This window comes from Trachymyrmex cornetzi, unplaced genomic scaffold, assembly GCF_001594075.2.
Source record: "Trachymyrmex cornetzi isolate Tcor2-1 unplaced genomic scaffold, Tcor1.1 scaffold90, whole genome shotgun sequence".
In the NCBI taxonomy this organism is placed as follows: Eukaryota; Metazoa; Arthropoda; class Insecta; order Hymenoptera; family Formicidae; genus Trachymyrmex; species Trachymyrmex cornetzi.
Genome location: NW_017300245.1, coordinates 848,241 through 862,994, shown reverse-complemented (window position 1 = coordinate 862,994; position 14,754 = coordinate 848,241). Strand labels below are relative to the sequence as shown.

The 14,754-nt window shown below is 36.0% G+C and overlaps 2 protein-coding genes across 4 annotated transcripts; one reads left to right on the top strand and one right to left on the bottom strand.

Moving 5' to 3' along the window:
* Positions 1-5,914: 5,914 nt before the first annotated feature.
* Positions 5,915-9,363, bottom strand: LOC108769405 (uncharacterized). 3 transcript variants are annotated; one of them, XM_018520372.1, is made up of 6 exons: positions 9,110-9,363; positions 8,753-9,032; positions 8,289-8,676; positions 7,573-7,884; positions 6,647-6,847; positions 5,915-6,568 (listed from the first exon to the last, which is right to left on the bottom strand). In XM_018520372.1, exons 2-5 carry the CDS (start codon positions 8,901-8,903, stop codon positions 6,691-6,693), a joined length of 1,008 nt encoding a protein of 335 aa, XP_018375874.1. In that variant the 5' UTR covers positions 8,904-9,032; positions 9,110-9,363; the 3' UTR covers positions 5,915-6,568; positions 6,647-6,690. The 3 variants fall into 3 exon arrangements, with proteins under 3 accessions (XP_018375874.1, XP_018375872.1, XP_018375873.1); XM_018520370.1 differs by having other exon boundaries at positions 9,233-9,363; XM_018520371.1 differs by having other exon boundaries at positions 6,666-6,847; positions 9,233-9,363.
* A 1,406-nt stretch (positions 9,364-10,769) lies between these two features.
* On the top strand, positions 10,770-12,604 carry mRpL44 (mitochondrial ribosomal protein L44). The gene is made up of 5 exons (XM_018520364.1): positions 10,770-11,187; positions 11,354-11,720; positions 11,808-11,892; positions 12,056-12,359; positions 12,458-12,604. The coding sequence occupies exons 1-5, from the start codon at positions 11,118-11,120 to the stop codon at positions 12,580-12,582; spliced, it is 951 nt and encodes a 316-aa protein (XP_018375866.1). The 5' UTR covers positions 10,770-11,117; the 3' UTR covers positions 12,583-12,604.
* The last annotated feature ends 2,150 nt before the right edge of the window (positions 12,605-14,754 follow it).

The following is a 14,754-nucleotide window of genomic DNA, read 5'->3' as shown; positions in this document are numbered from 1 at the left end:
AACCGGTAATCGTTAAGTGATTTTGCAAAAAGAAAACTGCAAGATTCCCGATGTCAAAGATTCCCGGAGAAATATGCTGATTATTTGGAAGGGACATTTATCAGAGGGCCCATCGTTAAAATCTCTCCGCTGCTTCATATAAAGCAGTCACACAAGTAGCTTATAAAAAAACGATTCTATGTATAATATTGTCTTTTCTCATATCATTTTTATTAACCTAATCTCGATAGGATTAAATTACGTAGACATGTTGCACAATTTCTAATTATGTCATGTTGAAGATAAATTATAGAAAGACACAAGATTTATGGACATTGTTATAACAAAAATATTTTGTTATTACTCGACCTTTTGTTTTTAATAGTGATTAAAATGCAACGCATACTGAGAAAAAAGTCGAAATATTCAGAAGTAAATGTTACTTATAATGTTTTCTTTGATATTTATTCGTTTTTTTTTAAATTTGATTGTGATAACGTAATATATGTATATTTCTGTGAAGTATATCTCATTAGTTGTAAAATATAAAACAGATTTATCTGTTAGGAATAAAATTTTATTTCGCCGTAAGATATTTAAGTAAGATATTTATCTCAATGAAATAAACATCCCACAAATAAATTCTCAAGTATCTTTTTCTTAGTGCACGCATACACGCTCTGAAAAGGTATCTATTAATTTTTTATTGCGTATTAATCAAGCAAAAACTTGAGATCCGAACGAATCAGGAATGTATACGACACGACGCCGAGTGCATCGAGATGCAATGATGCCTTCGAGGCGACACACCTGACAGCTCGGATTCATCTCGATCAAACTCCTGTGATTATAGACCTTTAAGAGCCAGTTGTGTTAACGTCACGCGGTATTAAGTTCGATTAAATAGATTTTCCTTTCGCTATTTAAATCATAAATAAAACTACAATTCATAAAAAGAAATGACAGAATTTACGGCAATTTGTTCATGCCGTGTTCTCGCGTCTACCATCGCTTCTATTTGCTAAATCTTTTCGCACACAACTCTATAGCATAACTTATAAAATACCAATCCTTAAAAGACGTATATATAATATATATATTTAAAAGAAAAAAAAATAAAAGTAGAAAATTTCTAATCCGTATAATTATATTTCAAGTCACGCGCGAAGGAAAATTTAGATCCACCAAGAGTTCTCAGAAAAAAGCATTACACATACAACAGTACAGATACTGTGTGTGACACGTGACACATGTGAGAACGTATTCGGAATCGGAGTCACGTCTTCACTATTGTTAATTGGACGCAGCATTTCCCGGACGTCCTATAAAGACATTTTGAAGTCAATTGGGATCATGAAAATTGACCTCTGTTTGTACAAATTAAACGTGAACCACTTACGCGCCTATTCTCCTTTTTATTATCGTAGGGTAGCTGTAATTTTTCGTATACGTTTCTTTACGTATTTCCGTGCATCCTCAAATAAATGTCTGTGTTCGGCTCTTTCTTTGCTTTTGATTTGCTTTTGTGGAACTGAGCGACAGCCTTGGCGTGCGCGTGACGATTCAGAGGGTGAAAAATCGAGCAGACGGAGGAGCTCGGGGCTCGGGACTCGGTGCAATCTTGGCGCAGCGTTGAGCCCCGTAATACACGCGGCATTGAGAATATACACGCATACACGCGGCGTGGTGCAAGCGACGTGCACGCGGTCGTCCGCCCCGCGATCGCCACATTCCAGGGGCTACCCAAACTGAAGCCTATACCTTATACACCGATCTTTCTCTCCTTCTCTCTCTTTCTCTCTTTCTCTCTCTCCTCTCTTTCACTTCTCTTCTTCTCCCCGCACACGCTTCACCATGATGTCCTCCCTCCGTGCCTCGTACATCCCTTTACCGACCCGTATAGCGCTTTTTTTCTACTTCACTCTCGTTCTCTCTTCCTCTCTCTCGTCTTTCGGTCCTTCCTACGGTCTCTCGCGAGAATCCGCGCGCGAATCTTGTCCCTCCGCTCTATACGAAATTTACATATTCTCTCTCTCTCTCTCTCTCTCTCTCTCTCTCTCTCTCTCTCTCTCTCTCTCTCATTTTCTTTCACCCGCCAACAGCGCGAACGCGACACCTGATACAATCCCATCGGCATCATCAAATTTCATTCGATCACAAGATTTTACGCGACAACGCGCATTGCATTTACTTTTGTGAATCTTTTGTCCTTTTTCAGTACAGACTAAGGATCGATTTCAAGCAAGAGGTTCAGTTGCCTCTGTGTGATTTTCCATATTACGCACAGAAATCGATGACGAGAAGAGACGGGAAAGAGATATTGATAAGAGCATAAAAATTCAGCTTGAGTTGAAAAGATCTAAGCTAATTGTAAGATATTTACATAGGCAAATGCGATGGATGACGGTTAAAGTGTGTGTGATTAAAGCCAACGCGATTAGAATAAATATTGAAAGGATCACTTTTCTAACGGGAATCTTAAAAAAAGATCACGTTTAAAAATCCACAAAAATTACTTAAATCCATTCTAAGAATATTACAAATATTACTTCAAATCTATTCTAAGAATGGATTTGGGCACGGAGATAACCCGCGAATCGCATAGTTTCTGTATAGAAAATGCCCGTGGAAGCCTCAAAAATATTAATATTACTTAAAGTTAGACAAGATTTAAAGAACTAGAATTTTTGTCATACATACATACATACATGTAATATTATATATGTATATTTTTTTAATTGATGCATACTGACTAAGAATGTATTTCAGTATTGCATATAATTTTGTGTTTTTAGTAGCTTCGAACATCAAACGACAGTTCTGATACATAAGCTCCGACTAATTTTAATTAATTTTCCATAAGTATTAAAACAAAGACAAATTTAAACTTTGCGAAGAAATTAAAACGAGAACATATATCATCATTCATTTCTGGCAAATTATTTTTAAGCACAGTAAAATAGCAAAAAAGACAATCGATTTATAAGATTCGAGATTCGTATGAGTCCTCTGGCAGCTAAATTATGAACAGCTCTACTTTTTCTAAATTTGGAGCATTCAATTACAACCTCCCAGTTAACAACTTGATCAATTTTCTACGCTTTCTGTTTCACGGAGTCGACCAGTTTGGTTTCTGAAAGACTCACGTGTGACTAAAGATGATGTCCAATCGCGAGAGCATGCCGAATGAAACTTACCGAGAGTCGTTTAACACGATGATAGAAAGGAGCACATCCTCGCGCCGTCGAGCACATATCTGCAGAGGGAACCACTCTTGTGACCGAGAATTCGCGTCCTCCAACAAATTTCCGTCTCACTTGTACACCGTTTTACTGTCGTCCGAGACGGCAGGCTTGTTCTCTTTTCAGCTACACTTTCGTCCGCCTATAATCTTTTTCTTTTCGAATTGACCAAAGAGACAAATCCGAAGGCTCTCGCAAAGAAAGACCTCTATATTATATCTTCCTCGATTACGAACACATTTTATTTCTGTAATCGACAAAATTCAAATATATATAATAGACAAAGGATAGGAAAGTGGAGACGCGCAAAAATAAAATATAAAATAAACATACAAAAATATAAAATGAAAACATAAAATGTTTGTTTCCGGTTTAATTTTACTATTTGCTCCAATTTTTTGATTCTTTAAAAAAATTCAGACAGTTGGGAGTCTTATTGAGTCTCGAAGATTGAAGTGAAATATACACTTGGAATGGAACTGCGAATGTTCCGTTATTTATTTCGGCTTCTGACGCTCACACACAATCCCCTTCATTCTCGTTTCGGCGTTCGAATTAAGTCACCAATATCTCAATTCGTGTTCATGAACGCGAATCACTAGGTGACTTACTTGAATTCCATTCCGCAACATGCTCGGCGTAATTTATAATTAAAAAAGAAAAAGTAAAAGATGGTAGTTGAAAGATTTCGACTTAAATGTAAGACAAAGCAAAGGATCGATTCTTTTGGAGACAACCGATACTGACGCGACGCCGCGAGATGTGTTTTGTCGCAGCGCGTTTAAAATACAGAAGGTGAACGAGAGTGGGCAGCCAAAAGGAACAAACCTCTCGACACGCGCGAGCGTGGAACTGTAAACACGGGCGGACCTTTAAAAAAAGGCCTCTCTCTCTTTCTCTCGGTGGACGGGACGGACAGCGGATTGCATGATGATCGCGATGCCGATGCGATCCGATCCGATTCGATGCTGTGGGCGCAGCCGCGGGAGATGTCCCTGCGAGATGCGCAGATTTAACACTAAAGTATTCGATGTTCTCGATGATCCATTCGAAATTTTCTCGCGCACCCTCGCTCGTATTCGCGCCGATTTTTGCGCCGATCCGCGAAATCGCGTGCGCGCGCGCGCGCCGAGTTGTCGACGCCGCTGCCGCCGTCGCTTTTCGGCAGCTGTCAATTACCGCTAACACAGTTGCCGCGTTTATGCAGCATCCCGATCCGACCACTTTCGGTCCAGAGGCCGTAAGGCCGTCGAGAAGAAAAAAAAAAGAAAAAAACTCGTTCGTACTGTAAATTGCACTGTCGCCACCTGTTGCACGTTTCCGGAAACTCATACGAATTTCCATATATCCGTGCGAGTTATCGATTGTACATATGTATATATCGAGATACGATAAAAATAAAATAATTGCATAAATAATACATAAAATAATTATATTAGGTTCAATTGCTTAATTGTCCCTTTTGGGTGTGTTACCCCTCTAGTGGATGTGTTAGCGATCGGAAATATCTGTGGCTACAATGGTCGCGTTCAGCAGACTCAACTATTGTGGAGTGGATCCATGAGCGCTCGCTGTTATTGGATGATCTAGAAGAATATACCAATAACAGCGAGTGCTCACGGATCTGCTCCACAACAGTTGAGTCTGTTGAACGCGACCATTATTGGTGCTTTCCAGCAAGCGATACAGGGTGCTTTCCATTTGATGACATAAATGTCGTTTTATAGGCCTGCGTACAATATATCAAATATTAGGAACAGGAATAAATATTAAGATTTCAACCTATCCCAGATACCAATTACACCAGCATACACGGTTCCTGATAGGTTGAAATCTTAATTTTAATCTGAAAAAAAATTTTTTTTTTTTAAATTCGGTATTTTCTGGTTGCCTCCTAAAGAGTTCTATCGATTGTCCTCTATATGGATCATGAAGCTAAAATGAACGGTAAAGAAGTTATAGCCCTTCAAAGAGAGAGAGAGAGAGAGAGAGTTTCAAAATCGTAAACTTGGCCCCCCCGAAACTTCAAATGGTGTTTTCATCGCCTTATATATATATAAAATCGACAAAACTCTTTTTAAAATTAATAGAAAACTCTAGAACTCTTCGGGGGACAACCAGAACTCTGCTTATTTTTTCAAAATTTTGAAAATGAGGGACCAGCTTCACAGAGGTAAAATTCGGTTTTTGCGGCCATTTCAAGACTAACAGACCTGTGCACTTCGGTTGTAAATATTTTTACCTTTCGAATGAAAAAAAAAATTGTTCTGACATCTTGTAAGATAGGATAGTTTCTGATATTTTACAATGATGGAAAAGTGAATATGAGATGTAAGTTAATTTTTGTTTACAAATAGATAATAAGAAATTTTGAGTATTTATATTTAAAAATATTAAAGGACAAAATGTTCAACACAAAGTGACATTTTAAAGTCGATCAGTATTTTAAAGTTTTCATGTAAATGTGTAAAAAATAAAACGCTTTGTACATACAATTGTACGTCATGTATTAATATATTGTATTAATTTATTAAGTATAAAAATTGTTGAGGAACAGTTTCATATTTGATAATGGAAGAAAATGTTGGGAAATTTTAAGAGGAAGGTTACGTATAAATAAAAAAGCATGGAAATGTAAAATGTGCAAATGCCATTCAATTTTTTTATTCATAACTTTTGACAGTTTTCGTTTATTTCTGATTTTGTTTCTTATGGCAATCACCCGATTTATTTCTCGAACTCGAATATATTTCACGTTCGTACTAAGAGCTGGTTGTTCCACTTTTTGGTAAACTTTACTTATTAGATAAATCTGGCAATCCGTGCATGTGAATGGGTAATCTTGCTTCTTATATACCCAACACAGATAAAATTTAGCAAAAGGTGGAACAACCGGGCCTAAACATAGTATAATCTCTTTAGGTATTTCTATTGGATGGATTTTAATGCCTTAATTTTTGTTGACGTTTTAAAAATAAATGCATCTTTACAAAGATTGGACCCGTGGTACCGTGTGAATTCTGCATTCATACTTGCAGTTTGTAGTTAAGTTCATCGGATGGATACAGGCAATTCCCTCGCGAAATGAATTGCAGTCAGTCCATGTTGTCGACAGCTGGCAAGAGATGGGTTACGATTCCGAAGTTTTGATATTTATTTTTTAATCGATACATCGATTTTTTAATCGGATACTACGTAGCCCAGCCATGTACTTTAAAGCTTTCATCCTCAATTGTGTCTGTGACGTCTAATTCATCGAGTGATTTTAAAAGTTGCTTTTCTTCCGAAGAAATCACGAATAACGACAAATAGCAGACGGGATGATCTTCGACACGCAATTATAGTTTCTGAAATTAATTCATTTAAATAAATATATATATAATAGTTCAACATCTTAACATTCAGACCGTAGTGGCGCTTCGTACTTAAAGTAATGTTTCTAACATAAACGATCTTATTTCCAATCTTATTATTGTTGATACTGTGGTATCACGAACGCCACTCTGACATCTTTACATTGATCGCCAAAAGTTTCTGGATGGGATCCTCGTAAATTAACCGTTCCTCTCTGCTGAATCCTTAATCGAGGAAATGATTTCTCAGCAGTTTTAATAGATGCGGTGTATCTGCAATGATGTTCAAAGTAGGTCTTTTTAGGTGCACAATCCAGATATTTATAACATGATATTACTAGAACTCATGTCATTCACAATTGCAACAACTGTAAAATATGTATCATGCAAGCGTGCTATAATATTAAATATAATTTCTTTATTCATATGATTTTCATTTATTCATACTGATCATAACAATATATTGATTGCTCCAGTTAGAAAACAGACTCCTCAGGCTAGAGTCCCATGAGGTGTATTTATCGCGTATTGCGTAACCGCGTAACCAATCAGAAGCGATCCGTTGTTGCGGTTTCATGTTTTACGATTGGTTATGCGATACGCGACAAATATGCCTCATAGGACTCCACCTTTACACACTGACAAGTCTTGTGTGGTCTTATGACTTGTTCTGTTTTCTTGTCAATAGCTATTTTATTATTAAGATCAATTTCATCAAAAGTTACCACAAACAATTTCTCTCGTGCTTTGATAATTTTACCTTTAACATTGGCTGCATTCAGCAGAGAAAACAGCTTTGGAACTGTTGTAAAATTCTTTAATATGATTGGACTTGTCCTTAATTCCTCATTGGATCTACATGTATAAACCAATCTTGTTTATTATTCAAGAATTTTACAATAGTTGCGACGCTGTTTTTTCTGCTGAACGCAACCATTCATGCAATCTAAATTTGAAGTTAGTACATCCTGATTTATATATTAATATTATTTACCCACCTGCGGAGTGTTGACAGGCCAGGAAGCGGATATTTCAGTACATTACGCAAGTACCGGTATGCTTTTGGGCTTACACAACGTAACGATATTGCGTTTGCAATATCTTCTGATAACCAAACCACACGTTTTTTTGTTCGATTCATCAAGACTTTGATCTGACCCGGTGTAAAAATTTGACTGAGAACTTCCCGCGTATGTTGCTCCATTTGTTTTTTCCTTTCTTTTTTTTCCATAATCTTTTCTTTTTCTCTCCTCTCAATGAACAGCGTAAATGCCTTCTTAATTTTATTAAGCTCTATTTGTAGATTTTCTCTGCAAGTATATAATGAAATTAACATGAATTCTCAATATGTGATATTATATTCGAATATTATATTTTGCAATTTTTGCAATAGTTAACGAGATATTAATTTCTAAATATTGCCAAATAAGCGAATAAAATCAATGCATATAAGACAACTTTAAAATATCTTTCCGAGATTTTTTATGAAACATGTTAGAGGTTTCCTAAGGAACTTTTAAAGATATCTTAAAGTTGTTTTATGCATCAATTTTAATTATTCTGCTCATTGAGTAACAAAAAGAAAATTGCAAAAATTGCAAAATGATAGAAGACATTTTGATTTAGTCTAGTCCACTATATCTGTACACGAATGCTGTGTTAATAATTATGGGACACTCTGTATAAGGTTTCTTTAATAGGGTTGATACTTTACATTGTTGTAGGATAGTTGATGGAACAAGATGATGCTGCTGCTTCTTTGGTATTACTATTGAATACTGGAGTTCTCTTTAGTTGTTGTGCATAATCAGTATTCTCTACTTTTACATTAAGAGCTTTAGGTGATGCTACTTCAGCACCATCCAATACTATTTGTGAACTTATCAGTTGGATATTCTCCTGCATTGCTTCAAGAATTTCCTTTGGTTTACAATCAACGGATTGTGTTGGCTCTGCAGCCATATGCGGTTCCGAAAATAAATACAGTGTGGGGATTGCGTCCGCTCGTAATTTCCGTCCTCTTAAAGGTGAATAGTTTAATGCAATCTGTTGTGCTGACTTCTCATAGCACCAGGATTCGAAATGTTTCGAGCATATCCTCGCTAAAAAATAAAATATATCTTATATATTTGAGCAATTAATTTCCTAATATATTAATGTAAATTAATGTCATCTTACCATACTTCACATTTATTCCATCTCTGCATACTCTACGCCACGCCTCAATAAATTCCGCGTTTTTTGGAAACGTAAAATATTTGATTGTGAGGCCTTTCATTTTGGTTTTACGGAACGAATTAGTGCAATCTTTTACTGCACAAATACTCATTGTTTTTGGGAAATTAAATACATTACATACACACTATATACATCATATACAGGCTGTCTTCTTCCTTCTTTATTAATTATTAGCTCTTGCTTCTCGACTCAAATTCATAGGAGGTTAAGGTAAATGTCCCTATTTGTGACCATGTAAGATAGTCGCATGAGTTAATAAGAATAAAAAATACTAAAAAATAATTAAAATCAACTCACACTTGTCCATAAACAGCGATATTTAATGTTATGATTAATTTTCTTGAGACAGTCATAAATGGAAACATGCGTGTTTTGTTGTACCTATTTGTCACATTCATCTATACGTTCAAAATTACTAACCTTTTTTAGAATCCACGCATAGCACAATATTTATTAAGTATTCACTGACACTTTTACGAAAAAACTATATTCTTCAACGTTTTATCCCGGACGACAATCGACATAACAAAAATGTGACTGTTCCATAACAAACGCCGTCTACTAACATGGCGACAAACATGTGCTCAATCTGCCACTGATGGAGACACGAGCACCTTATTTCACATTTTCATGAATATTTGTTAGTCAAATATCACTGAAACCATATATCAAACCATGACTAACTAATCGTTAAACGTGATAAATACCCTTTGCGAAGATAAATTACTTAAAACTTCTGATTAATTAATAAAAGTCCACGGTCCACGAGTAGTCACAAATAGGGTCATGGTCACAAATAGGGACATTTACCTTAAGCCCGGATCCTCATACGGGCAACAGCGCTTTGACACTTAACGTTGATTGGTGAAAAACGAATGATGAAGATAAATTTTACCCCCACAACCGGCTTTTCACCAATCAGCGTTCGGTGTCAAAGCGCTGTTGCTCGTATGAGGATCAGAGCTTAAGGCTTAAAACACCTATTGTAGATCCGGACTAATACACTCTTATGTTTCTCTTTCTATAGAAGATTTAAGACTGTCTTAAGTACAATCTCAAGGTGTCATAAGTCAATCCGAGAACTGTATTAGCATCTTAAAGCCTTGTGTCCACGATGCTAGAAATCAGTCCGAGATCTCGGATGAAGAAGGAATTGACCAATAGCAATGGTCATGTGATCAAATTGTTCAAATGTGATTTGTTAACTTTTTCTCTGTCCGAGATCTCGGACTGATTTCTAGCATCGTGGACATCGGGCTTAAGACATTATTTAAGACAGTTTTAAAATAAAAACAGACTATGAATACCGCCCCATGTTTTTAACGTTTCACAGTTGGCAGCCTTATGGCTCCTGCACACTGAACGCAAAAACGCGGCAAAATGTGATGCAGTAGCCAATAAGCTTACAGCTCTTAACATATTCATTGGTTACCGCGTCTCATTTTGTCATGGTAGAAAGACGAGTAAAGTGAGAGGCAGATAAATGGAATAATGGATAAACGTTGGGTGCATTCAGTACTATAATGAGCTCTTGTATCTGTTTGATCTATATTTTTAGTCCTAACGGAATATGCCAATCAGATGCAAGAGCTCACTGAGCGCTCAGTGAACGGTTGTAGTACTGAATGCACCCATTGGTCGCGTTCAGCAGACTCAACTGTTGCAGAGCGGATCTGCAAGCGCTCACTGCTATTGGATGATGTAGAAGAATACACCAATAGCAGCGAGCACTCACGGATCCGCTCTGCAACATTTGAGTCTGCTGAACGCGACCATTGGCTGCATTTAGCAGACTCAGCAGTTTTGCAACCGTTTTATGATTCGTTGCGCTGATTGGATTAAACTTTTAGATTTAAAGGAATAGTCCTATCTCAGCGAAGAATCACAAAACGGTTGTAAAACTGTTGAGTCTGCTGAACGCAGCCATTGACACGTCACCCACGTGACTCATAAAAAAGGCCAAGATGGCCGCTCTCAGCTTCTCTTTTTGATATATTATTATTGAATTGTTACGAATGAGATTGCTAAAAAAATTGCTGACTTCGTAGTGTGAGATCGAATAAATATAAAATAGGTAATAGGAAAGAGAAAATTAATTTGCCGTATGCTAACGCCCTCTCAGCAAATATTGTGGCCAAAGTATGAAACAAGGAGTAATTGTACTGCATATTAATTGTGCGATTGTTTATAACCTAATATAAAGATCGGCAAACTATCCGGCTATAAATTATTTCGATATTTGCCGACAGTTTGTTGATAAGTGATTTTTCAAAAGCAATTTGGATAAGTGAATTATTATTCAAACATGAACGTCTTACGTTCGTGCGTTAAAACTATCATCCTAAGTAAAGGAGTACGATCTGTAAATTACGAAGGTTAGTCATAACACGATGCGATAATATTTTAAAGAATAAAGAATTTATAATTATATAAAAATAATTATATAAATTCTCTATAATATAATATATAAATCGCTTGTATAAATTTTGTATGACATTTTGCTTGATCTGTAGTTGACAAATGTTGCCTTTTTTTTTCCAGGACAAAGATACATTAAAAGATGGATGGCACCGACGCTAAAAGAATTAACCAAACGCAAAAGGTCGCTAGGTGAGCAGCCAGAGCCGAAACGCAGTACCTTTCTCGATTGGAACAGATCTGCAGAGGTTTATGCTTTTAATGAACGACTCTCTGAAAGTTTCAATATGGAAAAATTGGAGCAAGCCTTTACTAATAGATCGTACCTTATTCAAGAGGAGCAGAGGCAGAAAGAAATGGGAATAGAAAATCCTATACTTGCTATACAAGATAATACTGAATTAGTTAGAAAAGGCGAGCAGCTTACGTCAGAAATTGTACAGACTTATTTAGTCCAAGTTTTACCACAAGCATCTGAGGATGTCATAATGTATGTACTATAAAAAGACATGATATAAGAAAAAAATGTATATATTATAGAGAGAGAATAATTAAGAATTAATCATGTATTTTTTAGTTCATTGCATGACTATCTTCTTTCTGAAGAAATTATAGCTAAAGCAGCTTTTCATATTGGAACAAAAGATATTATTTTAACGGAAGTAAGTATAGAAATATCTAATATACAATTATAAATTCATTATTTTATTCACATTTTTGTATCCACTGTATATTTTTCAATGCAGTAACCAATTTTATTTATTTCTCAAATTGGAGGTAATATTCAAATTGTTTTAATTTCCTATTTTTTAATTAATCCTTCAGGAACATCCAGTAGCTCAAAAGACTTTAGCTGATACGTTTTTCGCACTTGTCGCGGCGCTTGCGGAAAGTGTAGACGTAAATCATACAGCAAATTTTGTTAGAGACTTCTTGATTGTTATACTGGCTGAAAAGGATCTAACAGAAATATGGAATCCAGCTCATCCAGTTGAACTTTTAAATGATGTTCTACGGAAACAAAACAGGTCACCCGCCGAACCAAGGCTTATCGCACAAGCGGGAAAAAATACACTAGAAAGAGTATATCATGTAGCATTATATTGTGATAAAGAATTTCAAGGTTCAGGTAAATGCAACACTGGGCAAATGTAATGAGATGTGATTTTATTGTATTTTTCTCGTTATATATATTTAATCTAATAAATTTTTTATGTATTTTTATAGGATTTGGTCAAACAATCCAGGAGGCCAAGAAAACAGCTGCCATAAGTGTTTTAAGTCGAATATTTGGTTTATTAGACTCCAGTAAACCAATTAAGTTCAATAAAACGATAAATCTGTCTTCGTGAACAAAGCAAGTTTTATTTTTGAGAAAAAGAAATTTAGTCTATACAGTAATAATGTGTTAGAATTATTTTTTGTATATAGAAAATATTAAATAATAAATATATAAAATACTATACTATTGTAGTGTTATTACTATTATTTATTATGTTACTATTTTTTATATATGTAAAATAGTAATGTCTATCTAAGAGAATATATTTAAAAAATTATAAAATATGTGTAATAAATGTAATAAAAGTGTAAAAATATAGTATCCGTAATTTGAAACTTTTTATTGGTTGATTTTTCTACACTAATTTTTTTTAACATTGCAGCACTGCAATGGAGACACATCTAGGAAATATTTAAGGTTTATTTACATGTTTTAGAAATTCACGATCATTGGGTAATTACTCGGTACCAACAGAATTCTGCAATAAGAATCGAGCTAATCTCATGTAAACGGATCACGATAGTTCTTGACATTCTATCCCGCGAGAGGGCATCAATGGCAACGAGAACTCGCGTTACATCCTTACGTAAGCTCTTCTACTCTATCTGATCTTAGTTGACCGAAAACACGCGCGTTAGCAAATGCACGTCGAGCAGGAGACAAGCCTCTCCGGTCGAGCCTCGGATCATGCGAGCTCTCTGGTCGACGATTAGGATCTATACTCGGGATTTCGATTAGAATCCGACTGTCGAGTTCGCACTCGTACGCGAGTTGAAAGCTCGCTTAAATTCAGGTCGTCTCGACCTCTCCGATCCGATATCGAAAGTTTCGCCGAATTTTCCCTGAATTTTTCGAATCTCGAAATTTTTCCACGTTCTGAGTTCAGTTTTTTGTTTTTTCTTTGTTGAAAATTTACGTGGAAAAACGATTTCATTCACGATGATTGCGATATGAATCCTTACTCGCGTAGCTATGATACCGAGAACAGAACCCGACGCAATTTCAATCGAACGTGTCCAAATATTTATTGGAAATTCTATTTTCCTCTTCTCTCTTTTCGCATCTTCTGTAGTGTGCCTTTTACAAAGAATATATCATAAACCCCGAAAATATCAATAGGGCGATCTCTCGATAACGTTTAGGAATCTAACATAAGATTAAGAGAACCCCTTTTAAAAATGTACCTCTACCATTTTCTGAACCGACCCGACGCCGACGGGTCGGTCCTTGGAGCAGATTTACGAATCGCGAATCTGTGTTGTCGAGTCGTTGAATAGGTACATTGAGGATGTGGTTAACGAAAAGATGAAAGGAGATCCCGCACGCGAAATAACAATCGGAGCTTCGGTATGACGAAATCCCATTCGGATTTCGGAGCAGATGGCTCCGAAAATGAATTTCCGCGAAACCTACGCGACGCAGCTTGTAATGTTGCTGTAGCCACCTTTAAACGATGACGATGCCGATGCTCTTGTGGAAATGATGCAACTAATGGGGACTAACTATTCAGCTGCTAACGCACGTAACGCGTGTTTGCCGAGGAGGACGAACGGTGTTTATTCGTCACACACACATACATACCCCCCCCCCCCACACACACACCAGATGTAATGGTCGTTCATTAAATGACAAAGAGATATATGTAACAGGATGGTATTGAAATTAAATAAAAGAGATCTGTCGAAAAATATGATGAAGCGTTTCAATCTTAATCATTTTTGTTTCACTGAAAATCTCGGAAAAATCGGAAAAATATTACTTCACAGTTTTTTTTCGCTTCATTTTTAAGTACAGAAAAGATTGACTTGGAACTGTTCATATTCGCGTATAATTCGAATTGAAAACATTACGCGATGCGCGTTTTACAATTTGATCGGAATTTCGAGTATATTGAATAAAATAATTAAACGTTTGGAATTTGTTTCAGCTAAAAATTATATTATCGGATAAACAATTTCTTCTGGAACTCGATTAATTTTAGCTAAAAAAAAGAGAAAGTTGTAACAAATGCAATTATTTTCATTTCGGTTTGATCGTAGACGTCACTCTTTTGCTCTTTTTTTCGTAGATAAAAAGATTAATATGCAAAATTAATAATACGCAGTTTCATACATTTCCTGCACGCATACAAGTGAATAGAATGGAATATTTATTACTTTAGCTTTCTACGCGTATATAATTAAAAAATATATTTAAAAACCGATCTATTTGTAGATCGTCCAAGATAACCCTAAGCCCCGAT

What these genes read in the sequence shown, in the direction of transcription:
- mRpL44 (XM_018520364.1), top strand. Translation starts at nt 11,118, where the DNA reads ATGAACGTCTTACGTTCGTGCGTTAAAACTATCATCCTAAGTAAAGGA. An exon ending in ACGATCTGTAAATTACGAAG is followed by an intron (nt 11,188 to 11,353) that starts GTTAGTCATAAC and finishes TTTTTTTTCCAG; the next exon opens with GACAAAGATACATTAAAAGA. An exon ending in TAAAGAATTTCAAGGTTCAG is followed by an intron (nt 12,360 to 12,457) that starts GTAAATGCAACA and finishes GTATTTTTATAG; the next exon opens with GATTTGGTCAAACAATCCAG.
- LOC108769405 (XM_018520372.1), bottom strand. Translation starts at nt 8,903, where the DNA reads ATGAGTATTTGTGCAGTAAAAGATTGCACTAATTCGTTCCGTAAAACC. An exon ending in TGGAATAAATGTGAAGTATG is followed by an intron (nt 8,677 to 8,752) that starts GTAAGATGACAT and finishes TTTATTTTTTAG; the next exon opens with CGAGGATATGCTCGAAACAT. An exon ending in ATCAACTATCCTACAACAAT is followed by an intron (nt 7,885 to 8,288) that starts GTAAAGTATCAA and finishes ATATACTTGCAG; the next exon opens with AGAAAATCTACAAATAGAGC.